Genomic DNA, 24,568 nt, shown 5'->3' with positions numbered 1-24,568 from the left:
TGAGGTTCTCATGTAGCTGTTGCCCTTGTCCTTCTAGAGGTCGTGGCGTGGGGAGATGGTGGTGTCAGCGTCATTTTCTGGTACTGTACGATCCAACCCCATCATGCAACCAATTCATTGACCATTTAATGAATAAATCCAGGAGCTATCACTGCTGATGTCCTTCTAAGTGATCGCGGTTATAAGTTTGAAACACTGATGCAGCCATCTTAGTGAACTCCTGCACTTTGTAGATGATGCACACTGCTGCAACTGTGCATTTGTAAGGGAAGGAGTGAGTGCTTGTGGGTGTGCTGCCAATCAAGCGGGCTGCTTTGTCCTGAACGATGTCTAGCTTCTTGAGTGTTGTTGGAGTTGCACCCATCCAGGGCAAGTGGGGAGTATTCCATCACCCTCCTGACTTGTGCCTTGTCGATGGTGGACATTAATTAAATGCCTATTGAAAAGCCATATACTGTATAAACCCAAGCACAAATCGATCTCATAGCAAAGTCGACCCTCTAATTTTGGCCAAAAAAATTTGGAATTTTCCATATATCTCATGTAAAAGTTGACCCTAGTTCTTCACAGATAACAGATCTACATTGGTGAGTCAAGGTATAATCCTGTACATAAATATAACAATGAGGACATGAATTTTTCTGTTCATGCTATTATGTGTTTGGATGTATAATTAACGCCAAGTTGGCAAAAAAGTTTAAGACTCATCAGGTCAGAGTCAGGTGACAACCTCCCTTTGTGTGCAGCTCAGCTGAGCTCAGTTCCCCTGTAGCCCCTCCTGGATTATTGTCATATTACCATAATTTGTTGTGTTTTCTTTATTCGTTTCAAGATTAATTGGGATTCTGCTAACAATAGGGTATTTTGGATGGTAACATAAATTCCAGCCCCTCAAAAATAGCATCCATGTAATAGCTGACCCCATAAATTTAACCTTAAAAAAAGTCTAAAAAGTTTGGCTTTTATACGAGTATATATGGTAAATCAGATTGATAGACATCCCCCATTGACTACTTACATTAATGCTGAATTGATACTAGTTAGACGACAAAGTTAGAGTAATGGGCATAGATCCTTGTCTTAATTCTAGCTTTATTTGCAGTGGGTGGCACAGCTGCCTCACAGCACCAGGGTCCCAGGTTCAATTCCAGCCTCGGGCGACTGTCTGTGTGGAGTTTGCACATTCTCCCCGTGTCTGCGTGGGTTTCCTCCCACAGTCCAAAGATGTGCAGGTCAGGCGAAATGGCCATGCTAAACTGCCCATAGTGTTAGCTGCATTAGTCAGAGGCAAATGGGTCTGGGTGGGTTACTCTTTGGAGGGTCGGTGTGGACTTGTTGGGCCGAAGGGCCTGCTTCCGCACTGTAGGGAATCTAATCTAATAGAGCACCATATTCCTGCTTGCTTCCTACCTGCCACCAGCGCAGTGTTCTAACAGTCCCTTTTCATAATAATTCATTTTCTACTGTTTTAGATAAGTAACCAGTTTATCCAGCCTCCTACAGTGAAAGGTGAAAGTGTCAATGGAAATTTACCGAACAGCAACTGAAACGTATCAAGTTTGAATTGAGGTATCATTCCTATGGGGTAATGATATCCACTAGCTCCTGCATTTCCCACTGATCACAAAAGGCCTGGACTATACCCAGTGCTCCCTCTCAAAGGACACCCATGTGTAGATCTAAGTGCCTTTCTGCAGCTTGCTGCCTGGATCTACTGATAATCACTTTGGCCAGGCCCACAACATAAGTCCTCTGCTTTGCCCGCTACCTTCTGTAATGGGGTGCCCCCCTGGATTGGCAGCTTGGGGCACAAATGCGATCAACAGTTTAAAGGCAGCTCCCTCCAACACACACAATAGCGGCAAGCAAAACCACCCCGAATGGACATGTGGAACTGTTCCCTCCAGGCAACATAAACTACTTGTGACCAGGCGTCGGGCAAACTTGCTGTTGCATGGCCCCTCTGTGCATCCAGGATCTCGAATGGCCAGAGGGTGGACTCCCTTACGGAGCGAAGGAGCTTGAAGGAGAACCGTTGCTGGTGTTTTTGAACCTGTAGTCTGTACTGTTTGTCCTGTTCGGTTCCGAACTCTGCTGGTTTAAAGGTGGTCCAGAGTTCCTGTGGAATGAGTTGGTTATGGAGGCAGGCACTGAGGAAGCAAATGTGGCTGTGGAGCGAGTCTGTTTCAGGACATGGTTGAAGAGCTTCAGGGCAGAGGAGGTGACCTGAGGGTTGCAGTGAGAGAGAGACTCACTGAGATTCTTGTAGAGAGAGGAGGAGAACTTCTTCAAGGCAGGCATCCTTGCAAGAGGATTCGCAGTAGGGTTAAAATCAAAGAGGTAAAAACAATGACTGCAGATGCTAGAAACCAGAGTCTAGATTAGAGTAGTGCTGGAAAAGCACAGCAGGTCAGGCAGCATCCGAGGACCAGGAAAATCGACGTTTCAGGCAAAAGCCCTTCATCAGGAATAGAGCCCGAAACATTGATTTTCCTGCTCCTCGGATGCTGCCTGACCTGTTGTGCTTTTCCAGCACCACTCTAATCTAGACTCTGGTTTCCAGCATCTGCAGTCATTGTTGTTACTTAGTTTTTCCCTTACGGAGCGCCTCCTGCTGGGGATCTTCACCGCCAGGAGGTCAAACACGACACTGACATTATGCGGATGGGGGTGGGCATTAGTCAGGAAGTAGAGGAGCCCATCCACAGAACTCCTCCACGCCAATGAAAGGGAAATGGCACAAACTTCCTGACCTGTGGGGCAGATTCCCTTTTCAGATATTTTTGATTAACGTGTTCAGGACAGTTACGGCACATGTTGGGAGCAGAGTGGATCTGAATCCTGGAGGGAATGACAACGGGGATGTCCAGAACTTGAGACCAAACCAAATAGCTTCTCATGTAGATAATGTCCTCCCCTTGAGTCTGTCCTGCTATTCAGAGGCATTACCTCAGGCCTGTAGCTTTTTCCTCATTCATCCTGTTCAAAGATGTTACGACACATCTCCAGAGCTGTTTGGATTTGAACCAAATCTTCCTAGTCCAGAGGCAGGAACATTATCACCGCACCACAGGAGCCCTCACCTTTGTATTCCCTATTTAAGAACCCTTCATAAATCTAATTAACTAATTTAACGTATCTAAGGAAGGATGTGCTGGCCTTGGAGGGGGTCCAAAAGAGGTTTGCAAGAGTGATCCCGGGGATGATGGGCTTGTCATATGAAGAGCGGTTGAGGAGTCTGGGTCTGTACTCGATGGAGTTTAGAAGGGTGGGGGGGGGGGGGGATCTCATTGAAATGTACAGAATCCTGAGAGGATAGTGTGGACGTGGAGAAGATGTTCCCACCCAGTGGGAGAGACTAGGACCCAAGGGCACAGCCTCAGGGTGAAGGGGTGACCCTTTAGAACTGAGAGGAGGGGGCATTTGAGAGGATAGTGTGGACGTGGAGAAGATGTTCCCACCAGTGGGAGAGACTAGGACCCAAGGGCACAGCCTCAGGGTGAAGGGGTGACCCTTTAGAACTGAGAGGAGGGGGCATTTCATCAGCCAGAGTGGGGAGATTCTGGGGAACTCATTGCCACAGATAGCTGTGGAGGCCAAGTCATTGAGTGTCTTTAAGACAGAGGCAGATAGTTTCTTGATCAGTATGGGGATCGGGATTATGGGGAAATGGCAGGAGAATGGGGTTGAGAAGCATCTCAGCCATGATCAAATGGCAGGGTAGACCCGATGGGCTGAATGATCTGTATCTGCTCCTCTGGTCTTATGGTCTTTTTACACCTTATAATACAAAATAAGTAAATGTCAATAAGTGTCATTTTATGCATACACATATAGTTTTTGTTAACCTGTTCACACGTATTATAATATGCCTCCAGGACAGATGGGAATTGAACCCAGACACTTTGGTTCAGAGGTAGGGGCATTGTCACCATGGCACTAGAGTGCCCATAAGACTATCAGACGTAGAAGCAGAATTCGGCCTTTTGGCCCACTGAGTCCAGTTTCGGTGTTGTACATATCCTCGACCAGTTTATCACAGAATCATAGAATCTCTACAGTGTGGAAGCAGGCCACTCGACCCAACAAATCCACACAGACCCACTAAGAGTATCCCACCAGACTCATCCCCCTACGCTATCCCTGAAATCTTGCAGTTGCAGTGGCTAATGCACCTTACCTACACATCCCTGAACACTGTGGGCAATTTAGCATGACCCATCCACCTAACTTGCACATCTTTGGGCTTTGATCTTACAATCAATGTTGTGGTTCTGTTTGCCGAGCTGGGAACGAGCTCCCAAGCTACAAATCTTCTCACAATCAATACAATTGACATAATAACAATATTTTCAAAAGATTCAATCAGATTGAACAGGCTTGACCAACTCTTTCAAAACCACTGCAGTCTCTAATGAGCCTAAAATAATAATGTATTGTGCCACTTCACCCTTCATTGTGAATTCTGACATTTCCCAACAACAGATATTCCCTCTCTCATGTGTCTCAAGTACTGGCAAGACACACACAACTTTCTGAAGAGATTTGAAACCACAGGAAGATTTGGAAGATTATAAATAGAGCCTCTGTTATATTCTGCCAATTTCCTTTACAATCCTAGTGTCGAAACCATCTGGTCCTGAGGATTTGTCTCTGTAAAGTGTCATTCTATGCTTCTTACACTTTCAGTTTGCTTGTGTTAATTTTGGTGAGTTCCTCTGACTGAATATTAGTTTCCAGCTCTCTGACCTCTTCCTCTATCGTAAATACTAACCCAGAGTAACTGCTCAAGACAGCCACTGGTTCCTTATTTTCGTCAGTAATACCATCATTACCAGTTCACACTGCTCCTGACTTTCCGTTTTCTGTAAGGCCATTGTAAAAAAAAATTATTTCGGTTTAATATTCCTCCGGAACTTGTTTTACGTAATCCTTTTTACAAATTTCTTTCTTTCATCTATTCTTCAAATTGCTCACTGTAGTGAGAACCTGTGCAACATTTTTTTGTATGATCTGGTTTGAATTTCATTGTAGAGTCCTAGAGTATTACAGCCCATTGTGTCCATTGTCAGATATCGAGCACCAATCTACTCTAATCCCACTTCCCAACACTTGACCCTAAGCCTTGTATTCTACAGCAATCCAAATGTTTATCTAAATACTTCTTAAATGTCCTCTCTCTCTACCACCCTTACGTGCTGCCAGATCTGTTGAGTTTTTCCAGCAATTGCTGTTTTTGTTATGCAAATTAGGCGTGTATTCTTCAGAATTTAGAAGATTGAGGAGTCATTTGGCCAAAGTCTACAAGATAAGGGGGTTGGGGGGATAGCCTGAGAATCAGACCGTTCAGGAGAGATGTTAGGAAACACTTCTCCGCACGAAAGGTACGAGAGGTTCCACAAGCGGCAGTGGATGCTGGATTCATTGTTAATTTTAAATCTGTGGTCGATAATCTTTTTTTGTTCAACAAAGATATAAAGGGATATGGGCCAAAGGCAGCTATATGGAGATCCCGCACAGATCAGCCATGAGCTCATCAATTGGCAGAACAGGCTCGAGGGGCCGAAAGGCCTACTCCTCTTCCGATGTTCCAATGCTACTCTGTACCCTCCATTATTTCTGTTCCTTTCCTGGGGAATTTAGGTCTGGGTATGTTTAAATCTCAGACCTGACTGTTTTGCAGTTGTGTCTCAATAGTGCCTGATGTGCCATACCATCAAAGGTTACATTTGCACCTGCGATTCACTCAAACGATTTCTTAGATGCCGTCTCCTCCTCACTTATTCTCTCCCTCACTGTCTCTCCATCCCTTCCTCTGTACCCCCCCTCTTGCCCTTTTCTTCCTCCTTTCTATTCCTCTGTCTCTCACTCTGGTTCTCCTTCCATTGATTTCAGTGACTGAAACCTAGACGACGAGAGCAGGAAGAGGTCCCTTGTGTCTGTTCCACCAATCAATATGATCACAGCTGATCATTGACCTCAATACCCTAATCCCACCCTTCCCCAAATCCCATGATCCCTTTCGCCACAAGAGCTATATCTAATTCCTTCTTACAAACACAGCATGTTTTGGTCTTGACCACTTTCTGTGGGACTGCATCCTACGGACTCCCCACTCTCTGGGTGGAGACATTTCTCCTCAGCACAGTCCTAAATGATCTACACCATATCCTTAAACTCTGACCCCTGATCCTGCACTCCCCACCATTGGGATCATTCTTCCTCCATCGAACCTGTCTTGTCCTGTTAGAAGTTTTTTTAGCTTTCTATGAAATCTCCCCTCATTCTCCTAAACTCGAGTGAATCCAATTCTCACTGACTCAATCTCTCCTCGTGTATCAGTCCTGCCGTCCCAGGAATTAATTTGGTAAGCCCCTCGCTGCAATCCCTCTGAAACAAGAATACCCTTCCTTTGATAAGGAGCCCAAAACCCCACATGATGCTCCAGGTGTGGCCTCACCAAGGTCCTGTACAAGTGCAGTGCAAATCCCTGCCCCTCTACTCGAGTTCTCTCACTGTGAAGGACGACATACTGACTTCCTTCTTTACTGCGTGCTGTGTTTACTCGCAGTGACTGGAGCATGAGGACTCCCAGCTCGCATTGGTCATTCCCCCCTCCCCATTTACAGCCACTCAAACATTGACCTGTCTTCCTACTTTTGCCACCAGTGGGGTTAACCTCACACTTATCCACATTATATCGGACCTGCCACGCACGTGCTCACTCACTCAGCCTGTCTAAACCACACTGCAACGTCTCTGCAAACTGCTCACCCATCCACGTAGCTTTGTGTCATCTGCAAACTTTGATATGTCACATAGTGAGGAGTGCAGATGCTGGAGAGTCAGCGTGGATAAAGTGTGGAGCTGGAAAAGCACAGCAGGTCAGGCAGCATCAGAGCGGCAGGGGGAGTCGATATTTCAGGTCAGGACACTTCATTAGGACTGGGGGAGGGGGAAGGGGGCTGAGAAATAAATGGGGCTAGGGATAAGGTAGGTGGGATGGCAATAGGGGGATGCAGGTAGGGCGTTATTGTGATTGCAAACACCTATCGCCATCCCCCTACTTCTTCCCCCTTGCCCACACACCCTTGATTTATTTCTCAGCCCCCTTTTCCCCCTCCCCAGCCCTAACGCAAGGTTCAGATGTGAAATGCCGTCTCCCCCCTGCTCCTCAGATGCTGCTTGCCCTGCTGTGTTTTTCCAGCACCACAATTTATCCACTCTGACAGGCGGGACAGACTAAATGCGGGGAGGATGTGTCCTGTGCTTGGAGAGTTTAGACCCAGGGGCCACAGTCTCAGCATATGGGCCATTTAGGAACGATTTCTCCCCTCAGAGGATGGTGAACATGTGGAATTCGCTAACCTGAAAGGAGATCAGGTGTATTCAAGAAAGAGAGAGATCAGTTTTAAAGTCATCAAGGGGCATGCAGTGAAAACAGGAACTTGGAGTTAAGCTAGAGAATCAGCCATGTTCCTATTGAACAGTACATCAGTCTTAAAGGGCTGAATGGCCTCCTCCTGTTCCTAGTTCCTCTCACCTCATTCATCCCTCTCGCTCTGTTCACACGTCTCTCACTCTTTCTCCCTCTCTCCCTTAGCAGCATCAGAGTTGTTGGAATCAAGAGATTGAGAAACAGGCCATTATTTACTGATGTCCTTCGTAAGACCTTTGGACTGGACTAATCTGGATCTGGCTCAATATTTTGGACAGCACTTCCTCATTGTTTGGATGCCTGTTTTAAAATATTGGGCAGACACTGTTGCCACAATAAATAACTGAGGCGGGTGCATTAGCAAGTCATACGGAGCTCCCACTTCCTCCTATTAGCCAGCTTTGGGACTCCCAGTGTGAACAAGGACAGAATATCACCCATTAAGAATCCAGCAATACTTGTAAAGTGAGAGCAGGCAGTAAGAAGGGGAGGTGACGGTCTAGCGGTATTATCACTGGACTGTTAATCTAGAGGGAAGCAAGTGAACACTGCAGGGGCGGGAGACCAGAGTCGAGAGTGTGGTGCTGGAAAAGCACAGCAGGGTCAGGCAGCATGCCGAGGAGCAGGAGGATTGACGTTTCAGTTCCTGATGAAGGGCTTATGCCTGAAACGTCGATTCTCCTGCTCCGCGGATGCTGCCTGACCCTGCTGTGCTTTTCCAGCACCACACTTAGATTTTTTTAGATTACTTACAGTGTGGAAACATGCCCTTTGGCCCAGCAAGTCCACACCGACCCTCCAAAGCACAACCCACCCAGATCCATTCCCCTACACTTACCCCTGCCCCTAACACTACGGGCAATTTATCATGGCCAATTCACCTAACCTGCACATCTTTGGACTGTGGGAGGAAACCGGAGCACCCGGAGGAAACCCACTCAGACACGGGGAGAACGTGCAAACTCCACACAGTCAGTCGCCTGAGGTGGGAATTGAACCCGGGTCTCTGGTGCTGTGAGGCAGCAGTGCTAACCACTGAGCCACCGTACCGCATCACTCTCGACTCTGTTTATCCAGAGAACCAGGTAACATTCTGAGGACTTGGGTTTGAATCCTGCTGTGGCAGAGGGTGGAATTTAAATTCAATAAAAATAAAATCTGGAATCAAGAATTTAGTGATGAACATGAATCCATTGTTGGTAAAATCCCATCTGGTTCACTAATGCCCTTCAAGGAAGGAAATCTGCCATCCTTACCTGGTCTGGCCTTCATGTGACTCCAGACCCACAGCAAAGGGTTTGACATTTAATAGCCCACGCTAAGTGTATATAGTGATAGGTAACAAATGTTACCCATGACAGCAATGTCAATATCCCAGAAATAATACAATAAATAGCCTGACAGTGCTCACAGTTATAGACATCACCTTCCCTGCTGGGGCTATTTCTGAACTTAATCAATGCAGAACTCGCTCATGGCTGCCCTCTGGGCAATTAGAGATGTCCAGCCAGTGACACCCTCATCCCGTGAATGAATAAAAAAAAAACCTTGGCTGGTTAACAAGGAATCCGGAGAGACGCAGCTAGTTAGAGTGACGCATGTTGAGAGAATCCATGCAGATAATGTTAGCATTAGTCACCCTGGGAATGAAAACCTCAGAGGTTTGAGTGAACTGAGTTTGCCCTCAGTTCAATGTGGCTGTACTGCCTCAAGTAACATTGGGCGGGAGATCAGACCAGAATTAGCTGCAGTGCCATCTGTTTCTCCACATGTGGTCCGTTCAGAGCTGCCTCTGTTGGATTGAACCGCCTGATTCCATGGCCTCTCAATCCGGTGGGAGCGCCATAAGGTAGGTTTGGTGTTAATAGGGTCAGGGCAGGCAAGTGGGATCACCATTCCTCCTTCTCTGGGAGAAATCCGGGTAATTACTGCCAATGGTTCCTCTCCCAGCCGGTCAGACTCCCCTCGACACTCAGTCTGGAACGGTTCACCAAGTCCTCACTTTCAAAATGTTCAAATCCTTTCCTGTCCTCCTTTCCTCACCTTCCTATTGTCTCACAGCCCTTAGAGAAATGTTGTCAATTTACAAATGATCGAGGAAATGCTCCATAGAGGCAAGGGAGCAGCTCATGCACATTGAAGCCAAGACTTAAGGAATGGTGTTGGTACGTTCGTTACAGAAGGAGGATGTGGCATCTATTAGTGCGCTTGATACCTTTACAGAGTTGAGCACCGTAGGGAATACTTTGCCTTAGATCCCCTGGTCTTCACCAGTGTCCTATTAGTGACCTTATCAAAACCATTCCACGTAGACCACATCAACTTACGTCCCCTCATCAAAACATCCTCAAACGTTCCATCAAATTTGTCAAACATGACCTTCCCTGAACAAATCCGCACTGCCTCTCCTGGATTAGCCCATCTCTCTCCAAGTGCGGATATACCCTATCTCGTAGAATTCTTTCCAATAACTTCCTTCTCAAGAGGTTAGACAAACTTGCCTGTAGTTTCCTGGTCTATCCCTTCCTCCCTCTCTTGCGCAATGTTTGCATCCTCCTGTCCTCCTGGTCAGAGAACATTTCAGAAATACCATCAGGACCTCAAATATCTCCTCCATCACTTCCTTCAACTGCCTGGATTATGTCACGTCCTGGCCTGCTGAGCCCTCTAGTATGTCCTCTCTCTTCATGTTAGTTTTCTCTAACATTTTACAAGTCCTCCAGCTTGTGTCTTCATCTTTCTTTTTTGTTGTGTGCAAAGTATTTGTTGAGGATTCTGTCCACATCTCCTGGATCCACATGCAGGTTACCCCCCCCCCTGGTCAACATTCACTAGCTAATTCTACCTTTGTGCAGATGTGTAGAATGAGCTCCTTCTGTAGACACATAGAAAATTGGGGTCGGAGTAGGCCATTCAGCCCTTCTACCCTGCTCCACCATTTAATCTGACCATCCAACTCAGTACGCTGTTTCCACTTTTACCCCACACCCTTTGATCCCTTTAGTCATAAGAGCCATATCTAACTCTTTCTTGAATGCATTCAATGTTTTGGCCTCAAATGTTTTCTGTGGCAGAGAATTCCACAGGCTCCCCCCACTCTCTGGCTGAAGAAGTTTCTCCTTAGCTCTGTCTGAAACGGCTTACCCCATTTCCTTAGTCTGCGACCCCGGGTTTTGGATTCCCCGGTCATAGGGAACACCCTTTTGCACTTACCCTGTCTAGTCTTGTTTGAATTTCTTCGGTTTCTACGAGATTCCTCACATCCTTCTAAACTCCAGTGACCAATCCAATCCCCTTTCATACACCAGTCCTGCTCATTCCTGATGAAGGGCTTTTGCCCGAAACGTCGATTTTCCTGCTCCCCGGAATGCTGCCTGACCTGCTGTGCTTTCCCAGCACCACTCTGATCTTGACTCTGATCTCCAACATCTGCAGTCCTCACTTTCGACCAGTGCCTCCATCCCAGAAATCAGTTTGGTAAACCTTTGCTGAACTTCCTCCATTGCTAGAACATCCTCCCTCAGATCAGGTGACCAACCTGGACACAAGACTCCAGGTGTGACCTCGCTAAGGCCCTTGCTACAATTGCAGCAAGGTATCCCTGCTCCTGCACTCGAATCCTCTCACGATGAAGGTTAATGTAGCATTTATACCTTCACCCTCTGCTGCACCTGAATGGGTGACTGGTGCACAAGGACACCCAGGTCTCGTTGCACCTGCCCCGTTCCCAACCTATCGCCCCTCGGATAATAACCTGCCTTCCTGTTTTTGCTAGCAAAGTAGGTAGCCTCACGTCTATCCAGATTGTACAACTTCCGCCATTCATTTGCCCACTCACTCAACTTGTCCAAATTGCACTGGAGCACCTCTGCAATCTCCTCGCAGTTCGCCCTCCCACCCTTGCGTTGTCTGCAAACGTGGAGCTTTTTCATTTGAGTCCTTCATCAAAGTGATTAATGTACTCTGTGAATAGCTAGGGTTAACGTACTGCTCCCTGCTGTACCACACAGTCAGTGCTTGCCACTCAGATCAAGACCTGTTCATTTGTACACATTGCACCTCAGACTTACAACCTGATTAATGGCTGATTGTTCACTTCCTTCTCTCTGTTGTAAACTCCTTGTTCGCTGATTGATACTTGTTTGAGGTTTGATTTCGTATTGCAGTTTCTCAGCCTTATTCCCGCTATTAGTCATCCTCCTCCCACTCTCCACCTATTTCCTTTTGCAGTTGTGTCTGTTATTTTTCAGTCGTGAATAAAGCTTCTTTATTTTGAAGTCAGCTGCCACTGTGCCAATGTTCCCTTGCCCACTGGCGGGTGGACTTTCTCCCTCGTCCCCTGCCAAGGTCTACCAGTGAACACCAGAACCATGTGATTTCCCAATGTCATTCTCCAATGTTACAAACAGGACTCCCCTAGTTTCGGGTGACCAGCAGGGATCTAAGAAACAGATTGCCTTCAAACCCGAGACAGTAGGAACGAGAGGTGACTTCATGCAGGTCTCAGTATAGGGTGCATGGGACCGAACACAGAAAACTGAAAATGTGGGTCAAAGGCAAAATCAGGACTGATGTCCTTCAAGAAAGAGTTAGATACGTTTCGTAGGGCAAAATGATCCAGGGAGAAAGCTGTCTCAAAGAGTCAAATGACTTATTTAGAGTCAGAGAGATGTACAGCACAGAAACAGACCCTTCGGTCCAACTTGTCCATGCCAACCAGATATCCCAACCCAATCTAGTCCCGTTTGCCAGCACTTAGCCCGTATCCCTCCAAACTCTTCCTATTCATGTATCTATCCAGATGCCTTTTAAATGCTGTAATTGTACCAGCCTCCACCACTTCCCCTGGCAGCTCATTTCATACACGCACCACCCTCTGGGTGAAAATGTCGCTCCTTTTATATCTTTTCTCTCTCACCCTAAACCAATGCCTGCTGCTAGTTTATATATTTCTCACACATAAAAAAAAAACAAATGATCCTTTAAATCACAGCAACAAAGAAAGGTGAAAGGGAAAAGAAATATTGAAAAGGAATGGAAGGTTTGAGATATAAAAATAGGCTGGATAAGCTGGAGTACATGAGACTGAGGGGTGACCTTATTGAGGTTTATATAACTGTGATAGATAGGTGAATAACAAGAGTCATTTCCCTGGGGTGGGGAGTTCAAAACTATTCTTAAGGTGAGAGGAGAAAGATTTACCAAGGACGTGAAGCACAACGTTTTTACACAGAGAGTGTTTCACGTGTGGAATGAACTTCCAGAGGAAGTGGTGGATGTGGGCACAGTCACAACATTTAAAAGAGATAAGTACATGAATAAGAAAGGTTTGGAGGGATATGGGCCAGGCGCAGGCAGGTGGGACTGGTTTAGTTTGGGAACATAGTTGGTGTGGATTATTTGGACCAAAGGGTCTGTTTGCGTACTACATGATTATGCATCTATGTCTCTATGACTCTATGACTTTACTTGAATCCACGTGGTATTCAGGATGAAACAAATAAATTATAAGCACAAATAGACATTGATGGTTAGGATCTTATAGCCATTACATAAGCATTGTTTCAAAGCAATCGGCACTCATAACTAAATATTCTGGGGCATGTGACTTTTCGAAAGAAAGGAAGGAAGGAAAATAAGGAAGGGTAGCTTTGTTAGTATGTGAGATAGAATAAACACAATAGCAAGCAATGACTTCAGTTTGGATAATCTTGAATCCTTACAGATGAAGGTAAGAAATAGCAAGGGGAGGAAGACATTGCATTGAGTAATCTGCAGGCCCCCTAACAGCAGCTATACTGTACATCAGAAAAATAAATCAAGAGATAATGCTAGAGTATTAAAAAGCCATGAATTAATCATGAGTGTCTTCAACCTTTGACAGAAGGAGCAGTGATGAAGAATTCACATTTGTAGCAGTTTAATGGAACAACGTAGTATGGATTCAATCAGACTATTTTGGAACTGGACATGTGTAATGAGGCAGGGTCTGTGTAAAAGATCCATTAGGCAACAGTAACCATAACATGGCAGAACTTAACGATCCATTTGAGAGGATAGAACTTGGCTCTGAAGCAACTGACAAAGGAATGAGAGCAGAGTTGGTCGGAGTGAGAAAGGAGTTTAGCAGAAGGGGCAGTGGACGAGCAATGGCTGATATTTAAGAAAATAGTTCGTGACATGGAACAAAGTTGTATCTTAGTGAGGAAGTAGGATCCTTGGAAGACAGTAAATCCAGTTAACCAATGAAACTAAGGGCAGTACCAAATTGAACAAGACATTTATAACGGGACAAAGTTTAGTGGTAAGTCAGAGGACTAGGAAAGTTTTAAAAATTAACCAAACAAACCAAACAAAAGGGAAGAAATAAACTATAAGGGTGAACTAACAAGTAACAACAGGAGTGACAGTACAAATTTCTTTTAATGTATAAAAAGGAAGAGAGAGCCCAAGAAAATGAGGCTGGGGAAATAATGATGGGGAGCCAGGAATTGGAAGAGGAATTGAATCAATACTTTGCATTAATCATCACAGGAGAAGACACTACTGGCATTCCGGAAATGTGAAATAATCAAATGGCAAAAGGGGAGAGGAAATAAACACTATAATTATTCCTGGAGAAAAAGTGCCAGGGAAACTAATAGGGCTAAAGGCTGATAAATTCCCCAAACCAGATGGGATCCATCCTTGGATATTAAAGAAAATAGTTACAGACACAATTGATGCATTGATCGTCATTGACCAAGAATCCTTAGATTCAGAAAAGTCTAAGACAATGGAAAACCAGCCAGTGTAGCACCTTTATTTTAAAGGGAAGGCAATAAAAAGCAAGTCACTGTAGCTTAGTTAGTGTAACATCTGTTATTGAGATTATTTAACTCTATTCTAAAAGGTATAATAGTAATGTCCACCCCTTTAAGCCAGGAGGCCTGGTTTCAAGTCCCACCTGCTCCAGGGGTTGTAATAATGCATCTGAACAGAAAATATCTGTAATAGTAGAGCATTTAGAAATTTCTAATGCCAACACGCAATATCAGCAAGACTTTATGAAGGGGAAAATGTGCCTGGCAAGTTCATTAGAATTGTTTTGAGGATGTAACAAGCAGGATCGATAAAGGGGGACAAGTAAATGTAATGTATTTTGGATTTACAGCATTCAGTAAGGTACTGCACATAAGGGTATTTAATAAGAGCTCATTGTGCAGGGACTAATATGGAGGATTTGATAATCAATTGAAGACAGAGAGTTTGAGATAAAGGGAGCATTTTCAAGATGGCATGCTGTAACTAGTGCAGTCACCATTGGCAAGACAATAGGGTCTTAGGTGAGGAAAGTTAATGGGCTATTACAGATGACCCAAAAGAAATGGTGGGAAGGCAAGTAGGGGAAGATGACGCAAAGAGTTATGTTAAGTGACAGAGCAAAAACTTGGTAGGTAGAATATAATGCCAAACTTTGGCAGGAAGAACAGAGGAGCTGAATATTGGTTAAACGGGGAAAAAACTGCAGAGGGGGATTGGGGGGGGGTGGGGGGTGCTATATACTTTTTTATTCATTCACAGGTTGATGGCATTGCTGGCCAGGCCAGTATTTGTTGCCCATCCCTAATCGTCCAGAGGGCAGTTAAGTGTCAATCCCCATTGCTGTGGGATAAACAGTTCTGAGGAAGGGTCCCTCGACGTTAACTCTGATTTCTCTTCACAGATGCTGCCAGATCTGCTGAGCTTTTCCAGCAATTTATGCTTTTGGTTCCCATTGCTGTGGGTCTGGACTGGGTAAGGATGATGGTTTCCTTCCCCAGTGAACCAGTTGGGTTTTTTTCCTGACAGTCAGCAGCAGTTTCAATGTCACCTTTAGGCTTCTAATTCCAGATACTTATTGAATTCAAATTCTACCATCAGTCATAGAGTCATAGAGATGTACAGCACGGAAACAGACCCTTCGGTCCAACCCGTCCATGCTGACCAGACATCCCAACCCAACCTAGTCCCACCTGCCAGCACTTGGCCCTTATCCCTCCAAACCCTTCCTACTCGTACACCCATCCAGATGCCTTTTAAATGACATGGCAGGATTCAAACCCAGGCCCCTGGAACATTATCAGAGTCTCCTGGATTAATAGTCCAGCAATAATAGTCCATCACCTCTCCTTCATAAATGTAAATCATAAATCACAAAAAAAGAATGCTCCAAGTCCAGTGAGAAATGAGGAAGGTGTGTGGAACATTGTCTTTATTTCAAAGGGACTGGAATAAAAAAAAAGGGAAGTCTTGCTAAGACTGTACAGACCACAGTTTGGTTCCCTTATCTACAGAAAGATATACTGGCATTGGACCAGTCCAGAGAAAGTTCACTTGGCTGATATCAGGTTTGGAAGGACTATCTTATGAGGGAGAGGTTGAGGAGGTTTGGCCTACTCATTGGAGTTTCGAAGAATGAGAGATGACCTTATTGAAACATTAAAAACTCTTAGGGGGCCTGAAAAGGGAGATGTGGAGAGGTTGTTTCCCCTTGTGGGGGAACCTAAGACCAGACCGTATATTCTAATAGTAAGGAGTTGTGCATTTAAGACAGAGCTGAGGAGGATGTTTTCCTCTCAGCCAGGAGTGAATGTGTGGAATTCCTTACTGCAGAGGACTGTGGAGGCTGGGTCATTAAATATATTCAAGACTGAGACAGGAAGAGGTTTAATCAATAAGGGTTACGAGGTAAAAAAAGAAGCAGGAAAATGGAGTTACTAGGTCAGCCATGTCTCACTGACCATGCTCCTACACCCTGCTGGTTTTATGGCCATCTTCTGGCAAGGTTAGCATGTGGCAACAAAAATATTTTGTATTTACATAGCACTTCCTAAGCAGAGTGAAACAACTCCAAGCCCTTTGAAGGAGTGTTATCAACAACAGATACTCTAGTATTGCAGTGCTGTCTCTGATTGGACGCTGAGTGTATTGGCACATCCTGTGGAAGGCGCTATGTGAATCCAGAGTCTTTTTTCAGACTTCCTCAGTCTCTGACTTTGCCTTTCTCCCAACTCAAAAAGTTGTGATGACAAACCTGTCGCGACAGGCAGGAAGAATTGGGGACAGGAATATACACAAAACGTTTTAACGTGAGGGTGGTCTTTCCGTTAATTGACCCTGTCTGTATCTGCCCCGTCTTGCTTTACAGTTCCTTTGCCTCAAGAATATCCGGACCTTTTTAAACGCGTGCTGCGAAAAATTCAACATGAAGAAGAGTGAACTGTTTGAAGCCTTCGATCTGTTCGATGTACGCGATTTTGCCAAGGTACAGTGTTTATGTTATAGTCTGAAATTTCATTCTCTGCACTGCCTGGGTTCCAGAGGAAATGAAAACCTGTGGGAAGCCAAATTATTTTTTCAACCCTTTTATTATTGAGCTACTTCAGTTGTTCCTTTGTGAATATATGTTTATTGAGTCGATGGTCAATTCTGCTGAACCATTTGCAAAGGGGTCAGGTATCGGTTTGATAACCTGAACTATCTGACTATGCAACCAATTAACAGCAGTGTGGTTATCAAGGTCACTGGCTCCAGTTTTCCCACTGGCAATGGGTGAGAAGTTTGGCGGAATGGCACACAAAGGTACCTGTTTCCGGTTGGATGTTGAGTGTATTGGCACATCCTCAAGTTGTGGAAGGTGCAAGATGACTCTAGCAGTTTCCCTTTCACACTCCTATGTTCGCAAGGATGACAACTCAGCAGTAGTCCCCACTAACAGAGTTGGTAGCTCTCGGAGATGTGGAGTGTTTTTCTTCCGTTATTCATTTACGGGATGAGGGCATCGCTGGCTAGGCCAGCATTTGTTGCCCATCCCTAATTGCCCAGAGGACAGTTAAGCGTCAACCATGTTGCTGTGGGTTTGGAGTCGCATATCGGACAGAGCACGTAAGGATGGCAGTTTCCTTCCTAATAGGACATTAGTGAACCAGATAGGTTTTACTGACAATTGAAACCAGATTCATGGTCATCATTAGACTCTTAATTCCAGATTTTTATTGAATTCAAATTCCACCATCTGCTGTAGAAGGATTCGAACCAGAATCCTGTTAAACAGGTCACCAGGCACCCACCCACTTTGCTTGCCTAATGTTGGCCATGGTGATAAAAGTCTACCTGGTTCACTGGTCCCCTTTAGGGAAGGAAATCTGCCATCTTTACCTGGTATGGCCAACGTGTGACTCCAGATCTGCACCAATGGAGTAGACTCTGGAATGGGCAATAAATGCCTTCCGAGCCAGCGGTGACATCATCCCATGAATGAATTGGAAAGGTCGCTGCTCCAAACGATGTACACTCGAACTTAAGTAGGCCATTTGGCCCCTCAAGCCTAGCTCACCATTCGGCAAGACTATGACTGATCTGCAGCAGACTTGAACCCCTCTTTCATTCCAGCTCATTCTAACTTTCAACTCCCTGACATTCCAAAAATCCACTTATCTTCTCTTTAGCTATTTCAGTGATCTAGCCTGCAGTGATCAACTCTCTGCGGAAGGGATCCCCAACCGTTCACTGGGAGAAGAAATTCCTTCACATCTCAGTTTTAAATAAGCATCCGCTTATCATAAGACCATAAGACATAGGAGCAGAAATTAGACCATTCAGCCCATTGAGTCTGTTCCACTATTTAATCATGGCTGATAAGTTTCTCAATCCCATTCTCCCATTTTCTCCCCCTAACCCATGATCACCTTGATACTCAAGAATCTATCTATTTCGTTTTAAATACATTCAATGAGCTGGCCTCCAAAGCCTTCTGCAGCAATGAATTCCCTCAATTCCCCACTCTCTGGCTGAAGAAGTTTCTCCTTATCTCTGTTCGAAAAGGTCTTCCCTTTACTCTGAGGCTGTGCCCTCAGGGTTCTCATCTCTCCTACCAATGGAAGCATGTTCCCAATGTCCAGGCTGTTCAGTATTCTGTAAGTTTCACTGAAATCCCCCCTCATCCTTCTAAACTCCATTGAGTATAGACCCAGAGACTTCAAACGTTCCTCAGATATTAAGCTGTTCTTTCCTGGGACCATTCTCACGAACCTCCCCGAACATACTCCAGGGCCAATACATCCTTCCTGAGATATGGAGCCCAAAACTGCACACAATACTCCAAATGTGGTCTGACTAGAGCCTTACAGAGCCTCAGAAGTACATCCCTGTTTTTACATTAAAGTCCCAAAATAAATACTATCATTGCATTTGCCTTCCTAACTACTGACTCAACCTGCAAGTTTACCTTGAGAGAATCCTGGACTAGAACTCCCAAGTCTCTTTGCACTTCAGAGTTCTGAATTTTCTCCCCATTTAGAAAATAGTCCATGCCTCAATTCTATAATTAAGTTCCCCAGTTCACCTATAGAAAGCTAATGTGCACACAGAAAGCGCTCAATGTCCAACCTGCATTAGTGTTCTTTGAGAATGTAACTGTTATCCACAAAGAACTCTATTCATCTTCGATGAAATGTTGGGGTGGAGTCTTTCATGTCCAACAGAGTGGACAGTCTCAGTCTAATGTCTCACCTGAAAGAGCTAGAATAGAGGAGAAAGCGAGGGCTGCAGATGCTGGAGATCAGAGCTGAAAATGTGTTGCTGGGAAAAGCGCAGCAGGTCAGGCAGCATCCAAGGAACAGAGCTAGAATAGAACCAGGCTGAAATCTTACAAGTGTGAAATGAAACGTAATCATTTTCCCACATGCTGGGTTTTGACCAAGCCACAAGAGTGAGCTGAAGCAGCTCTATTTCTAAGGAAAAAAGCCGGCATGAATTTTGTAACTGCCTGAAGTTATTCAGGGGAAACCATGGCCATGAAGCCTGCATGAGGTTGAGATGCTGTTAGAAACAGAAAATGGAGTGTCTTACTTCATGTCTTTTTTATAACCCCATACCTTGGAATTGAAGTGATTCATACTTGGATATGTTCCATCTTTTGTGGGTCTTTTGTGCAGTGAAACTACACAGCTGCTGGCAATGTTGCCTGGGTGAACAGCTGCACACACCAGCTAACTTTGTACAGTACTTGAGCTGATGTGACTGCCCCTCCAAAAGACCCTATGGCATCCCTGGGGGTATGCCGTGATATGAACACACAACTTAGGACCATTTGGCCTCTCGAGTCTGTTCTGCCTTCTGATAAGACTGTGTCTGATAGGACAGTAGCCTCAGTTCCCACCTACTTCTCCTTACACTTTGACCTCCTTTATTGTCAATCAGGAGGTGCTGGAGTTGGACTGGAGTGGACAAGGTCAAAGACCAAACGAGATCAGGTTATAGTCCAACAGGTTTATTTGAAATCGCAAGGTTTTAGGGCTCTGAAAGCTTGCAATTTCAAAGTATCTTTCTAACTCAGTTTTAAAAATATCCAATAATTCTGCCTCCACCATTACCTGGAGTGAAGAATTCCTCAGACAGAGAAAAATAAATTTACGCATCTCTGATTCAAGCGAGAGGCCCCTTCCTTTTCTGCTCTGCCCCCTGTTTCTGTCTTCTCCCCCACAAAGGAAACATTCTCTCTTGTTTACACGGTCAGAAGTCACATGACACCAGGTTATAGTCCAACAGGTTTACTTGAAATCCCAAGCTTTGGAGCTTCAGTTGTCGAAGGTGCAACACTCCGAAAACTTTAATTCCAAATAAACCCATGGGTGGCACAGTGGCTCAGTGGTTAGCAGTGCTGCCTCACGGCGCCAGGGACCCAGGTTCGATTCCAGCCTCAGACGGCTGTCTGTGTGGAGTTTGTACATTCTCCCCGTGTCTGCCTGGGTTTCCTCCCACAATCCAAAGATGTGTGGGTCAGGTGAATTGGCCATGTTAAATTGCCCATAGTGATAGATGCATGAGTAGGTGCGTGGGTCTGGGTGGGTTACTCTTTGGAGGGTTGATATGGACTTGTTGGGTCGAAGGGTCTGTTTCCACACTGTAGGGAGTCTAATCTATTTGCTTATAACTTGGTATCACGTGACCTTTGACCTTGTCCACCCCACTCCAACACCGACACCTCCACATCCTCAGCTTGCATCGACAATAATAGCTTCCACCTCCATTCAACATTTGATTATTGAGTGCTTTGAAATGTCTGCTCCATGTTTCAGCTCTGCTTTTCCCCCCTTTCTCCAGTTTGTCTATTTTTCTCTGAGTCCTCGCCCAGGCGTAACAAATCAAATGCGGTAAGCATCACTGGTGCACAAACTCACACAATCGAAGACGGAATAATTGAACAGTAGGTCGGAGAGGGTTCGGCCATCCCTGCCCAGGTACAAGCTAGACATGAAGTGGGACTCACTGCTCACTGAAATGACTCGGTCAGGTGAATGTGCTGCCAAAACGCCACGTGGGCGGTTTTCTGAATGTGGTCCGAATGGCACTGTAACATGGCGAAGTTGGTGGAAAATGGAGGGAGCCAGCAAAAACTTCAAAAATATGCTGGCAGACTTTAATGAGATTTACGGCTGGGAGAGTTGAGCTAAATTCACTGGTGCCGATCTAATATTCCTGTCTCATGTTTCCCCTTGATAAACGAGATCAACGTGAGTGGGCGAGGCTGCAGGGTTTAACTTGGCTCTTGCTTTGCAACATAAATACCCTTCTATTTTCTGGGATCCTGCAATAATGACATCCCCCCTGCTGTTCTGTAATTTGTCCCAGCACCGTTCTTTCTAATTATATAATGACACAGTCATAAAATCACTTTGTCTGATCTGAATCGTTTAATACATCTGAGCTTTGCTGTTGATGATGGTGAGCTCCTTCTGTTCAGCCTCCCTAATCTTTCCTCATTGTCAAACTGGCTCAGATTAAGGCGCCTGTTTAATCTCTTCCTTCCACAACGCCAACCCTAACATTTTGCCTTTGCAGTATCTGGCTGCTTTGTTGTGTGGATCCTGAATCCTTGTCTCATGTGCATTTCCTTGGAACCTGATCCAGCCTTCTGATGTAGGTGAAAACGCTGCTTCCTGATACTTTCTGACCTTTGAGCAGAAAGGAGGAGGACAGCGAATGACATCTCCCCCCCATCCCCCTCAAATCATCCACACGATGGGCGTTCAATTGACTGTTCTTCCTTCTGGTGTGGACTAATGCTTCACAGCCATGTGCTCAGATCCCACCCCTGGGGCAATCTCCATTTCAATACATTAATATATCTGCAATAAAAAACGCTGCTCTCAATAATGGTGACTATCATCAATGAGTAGGGGGAAGACCTCTGGCTTGGGGGTAATGTTTCAGACTAGTAATGCAGAGGCTCAGGTTAATGCTCTGGGGGACATGGGTTCACCATGGTGCTTGGTGAAATATGAATTCAATGAATATATCTGGAAAGTAAACTATAATGGTTTGTTTCAGAAACACATCTGATTCGCTAATGCCTCTTCGGGGAAAGGAAGTCTGGCATATGTATATATCCAGACCCAAAGCAATGTTAACTGTTGGTCAGTCACTCTTAACTGAACAGGCTGTGTGAGCCCCTCAGTGCAATTAAGGAGAAAATGAGGACTGAAGATGGTGGAGAGTCAGAGTCGAAAAGTGCGACGCTGGAAAAGCGCAGCCGGTCAGGCAGCATCCGAGGAAGCTGATGAAAGGCTTCCTGATGGAGGGCTTCTGCCTGAACTGTTGACTCTCCTGCTCCTTGGATGCTGCCTGACCGGCTGTGCTTTTCCAGCGCCACACTTTTTGACTCAGTTCAATTAAGGACAAGCAACAAATGCTGGCCTGTCCAGTGATGTGCTCAGTCCTGGGAGGAATGAATAACATTGTGGGAGGAAGTCAGCCTGCTATCATCTTCTCAATGGCAAAGAGGAATTGGGAACCAATGCTGGTCCAGCCAATGACATCCTGAAATTACAAATCTCCTGATACTGTCCTTTACGATTATTGCTTGTGTTATGGACCAGAACAGTCCTCCTAAAAATATATTGAGAAGATAGCCTAGACCATAACCTTTCCTCGTTTTAAAAGTAAATGTAAGGTGTAATATTCCAGAAGCAATTCAATTGGTCAAGCCACTTGAGGTTAAGCCAGACACAATTTATTTAAACACTGTAGTTAAAATACAACGAAACAAAGAGGAACTTGAAATAACAACTCTACTGGAAAACTTAACAGAATAATAGATATAGTAACTGTTTATAATTAACTGTTCCAATAGAGTAACATCCCATAAACACACCCTCTGGCAAAAAGGAAAATTCAGAAAACAGATTATCTCACATGCAGTTCTCCAATCTAGGAGGAGGGAAAATCAAAAGACAATTTGGAGAGAGAGAGAGTAGCAGCCAGGACAGATTCACTGCCTTCCAACCCTGCTGAGACCTCAGCAATAACTATTGAAAGCTAATTCAAAAAATCCTGGATTTAGGAAAACTTGAACACACCCAGTCAGGCTGCTTCTATTGTTCCAACTTAAAAAAGAGTCCCCAAGGCCTCACAAGTTGTTTTCCTTCTCATAGACCACTCACTATCTGTCCACCAATCTCTCTCTAAAAGAAACCAGGATAATACACACCTCTTAAAGTTACAGCATCATCACAATTGCTACCCTGTTACCTTTTGGCATATTAAACAATATTTTTGTTTCAGTTAATGGCCCGATTAGTTATCTTATAGAATCTATTAGATTAAATCAAAGAGATGTTTCATTGAAGCTCTCTGTCTATGCTTATCAGGACAAACGCAAGAATTCCAAATTTCAAACAATCGCAACAATTTATATCACACAAGGGAAGGAGTGCTGATTGGCTGAGGCATTGCTATGTAGAAAGCAATGTGCGTTATATAGGCTCCACATATTTCTGGGTCGCTCATTAAGTGCAATAACTGAATATATTCCTTTTGCTCCTGGAGCAAGCTTCAAGCCAATATAGATGAGCTGACACAAGCACAACGGATTTAGTCTCAATCATTTGTTAGTTGTCCAATCAGGGCTGACGAACCAACCAATCAGCATCCTTTTCTCCTGTGGCATTCTAGGGTGGGTCCTGATGAGTGTAAAAGCAGATGCCTGGCAACATGCCTCTGTTTCTGGGCATGTTTCAGTTCTGAGTTACCCAGCAACTGTTCGTGTATGAGATGCTCTGAGGGATGTCTGTTTCTAAGGTTGTAGGGAACTGGTTTATTCAGTCATAGGGCAGTGAAATAAGGACTTTTGTGTTGGACTGGCAACCAGGATGAGATTTGCAACTCAGTCAGGAAGTTGAGCAGGGATTTGAGGCATAGTGTTTCCACCCAGAGGATGATGGGAATCTGGAATGCCGTGCCAGGGACAGTAGTTGAGGCAAGAAATCTCACAACCTTTAAAAAGTACTCGGATGAACACCTGAAATGTCACAAGATTCAGTTTGTGGGGCAAGTGTGGGAAGGTGGGATGAGTGGAGGTAGTTGTATTATGTTGGCAGTGCCCACTTTGTGGGTTGAAGATCCTCTTTTGTATTGTATGTTTCTACAATAGATCTGGAAGTTTCTGTGTCTGAACCACACAATGTCACTGTGAAAGTCTGTAAGCAAAAACCCAACTGAATACCTTTTAAAGAGGGATAGACAGGGTGCCTCGGTGGTCAGCACTACTGTCTCACGACACCAGGGACGTGGGTTTGATTCCACCTTTGGGTGATTGTGTAGAGTTTGCACATTCTTCCTGTTTCTGTCGGGTGCTCCAGTTTGCTCCCTCAGTCCAAAGGTATGCAGGTTAGGGTGGATTAGAGTCATGCGGCATGGAAACAGACCCATCCATGCTAACCAGGGTTCCCAAATTAAAACAAGGCCCAGATCCCTCTAAACCTTTCTTATTCATGTCTGTGTCTAAATATTGTAACTATACCTGCATCTACCACTTCCTCAGGCAGTTCATTCCACATATAAACCACCCTCTGTGCAAAACAGTTGCACGTCAAGAGCTTTTTAAATATTTCACCTCTCACCTCAAAGAAATGCACCCTACTTTTGAACTCCCCCAACCTAGGAAAAAGATGATTGTCATTCACTTTACCTATGCCTCTCATGATTTTATAAAGCTCTATGTGGTCACCTTTCAACTTCCCCTGCTCCAGTGAAAAAAGTCCCAACGTTCCCTTATAACTCAAACCCTCAATTCCAGGCAACATCCTGGTAAAGCTTTTCTGAACCCTC

At 44.9% G+C, this 24,568-nt stretch overlaps 1 protein-coding gene across 1 annotated transcript in view; it reads left to right on the top strand.

Annotated features, from left to right (window-relative positions):
- The window catches only part of LOC122552271 (proto-oncogene vav-like), a 115,774-nt gene that overhangs the window by 29,480 nt on the left and 61,726 nt on the right, over positions 1-24,568 (top strand). Inside the window, exon 2 of the mRNA XM_043694963.1 lies at positions 16,608-16,724. Coding sequence (XP_043550898.1) covers positions 16,608-16,724 — 117 coding nt within the window. The remainder of the gene's footprint in view (positions 1-16,607; positions 16,725-24,568) is intronic.

The sequence above is a fragment of the Chiloscyllium plagiosum genome, chromosome 8 (genome assembly GCF_004010195.1).
Source record: "Chiloscyllium plagiosum isolate BGI_BamShark_2017 chromosome 8, ASM401019v2, whole genome shotgun sequence".
Lineage (NCBI taxonomy): Eukaryota > Metazoa > Chordata > Chondrichthyes > Orectolobiformes > Hemiscylliidae > Chiloscyllium > Chiloscyllium plagiosum.
This window is presented reverse-complemented; position numbering and strand designations above follow the sequence as displayed.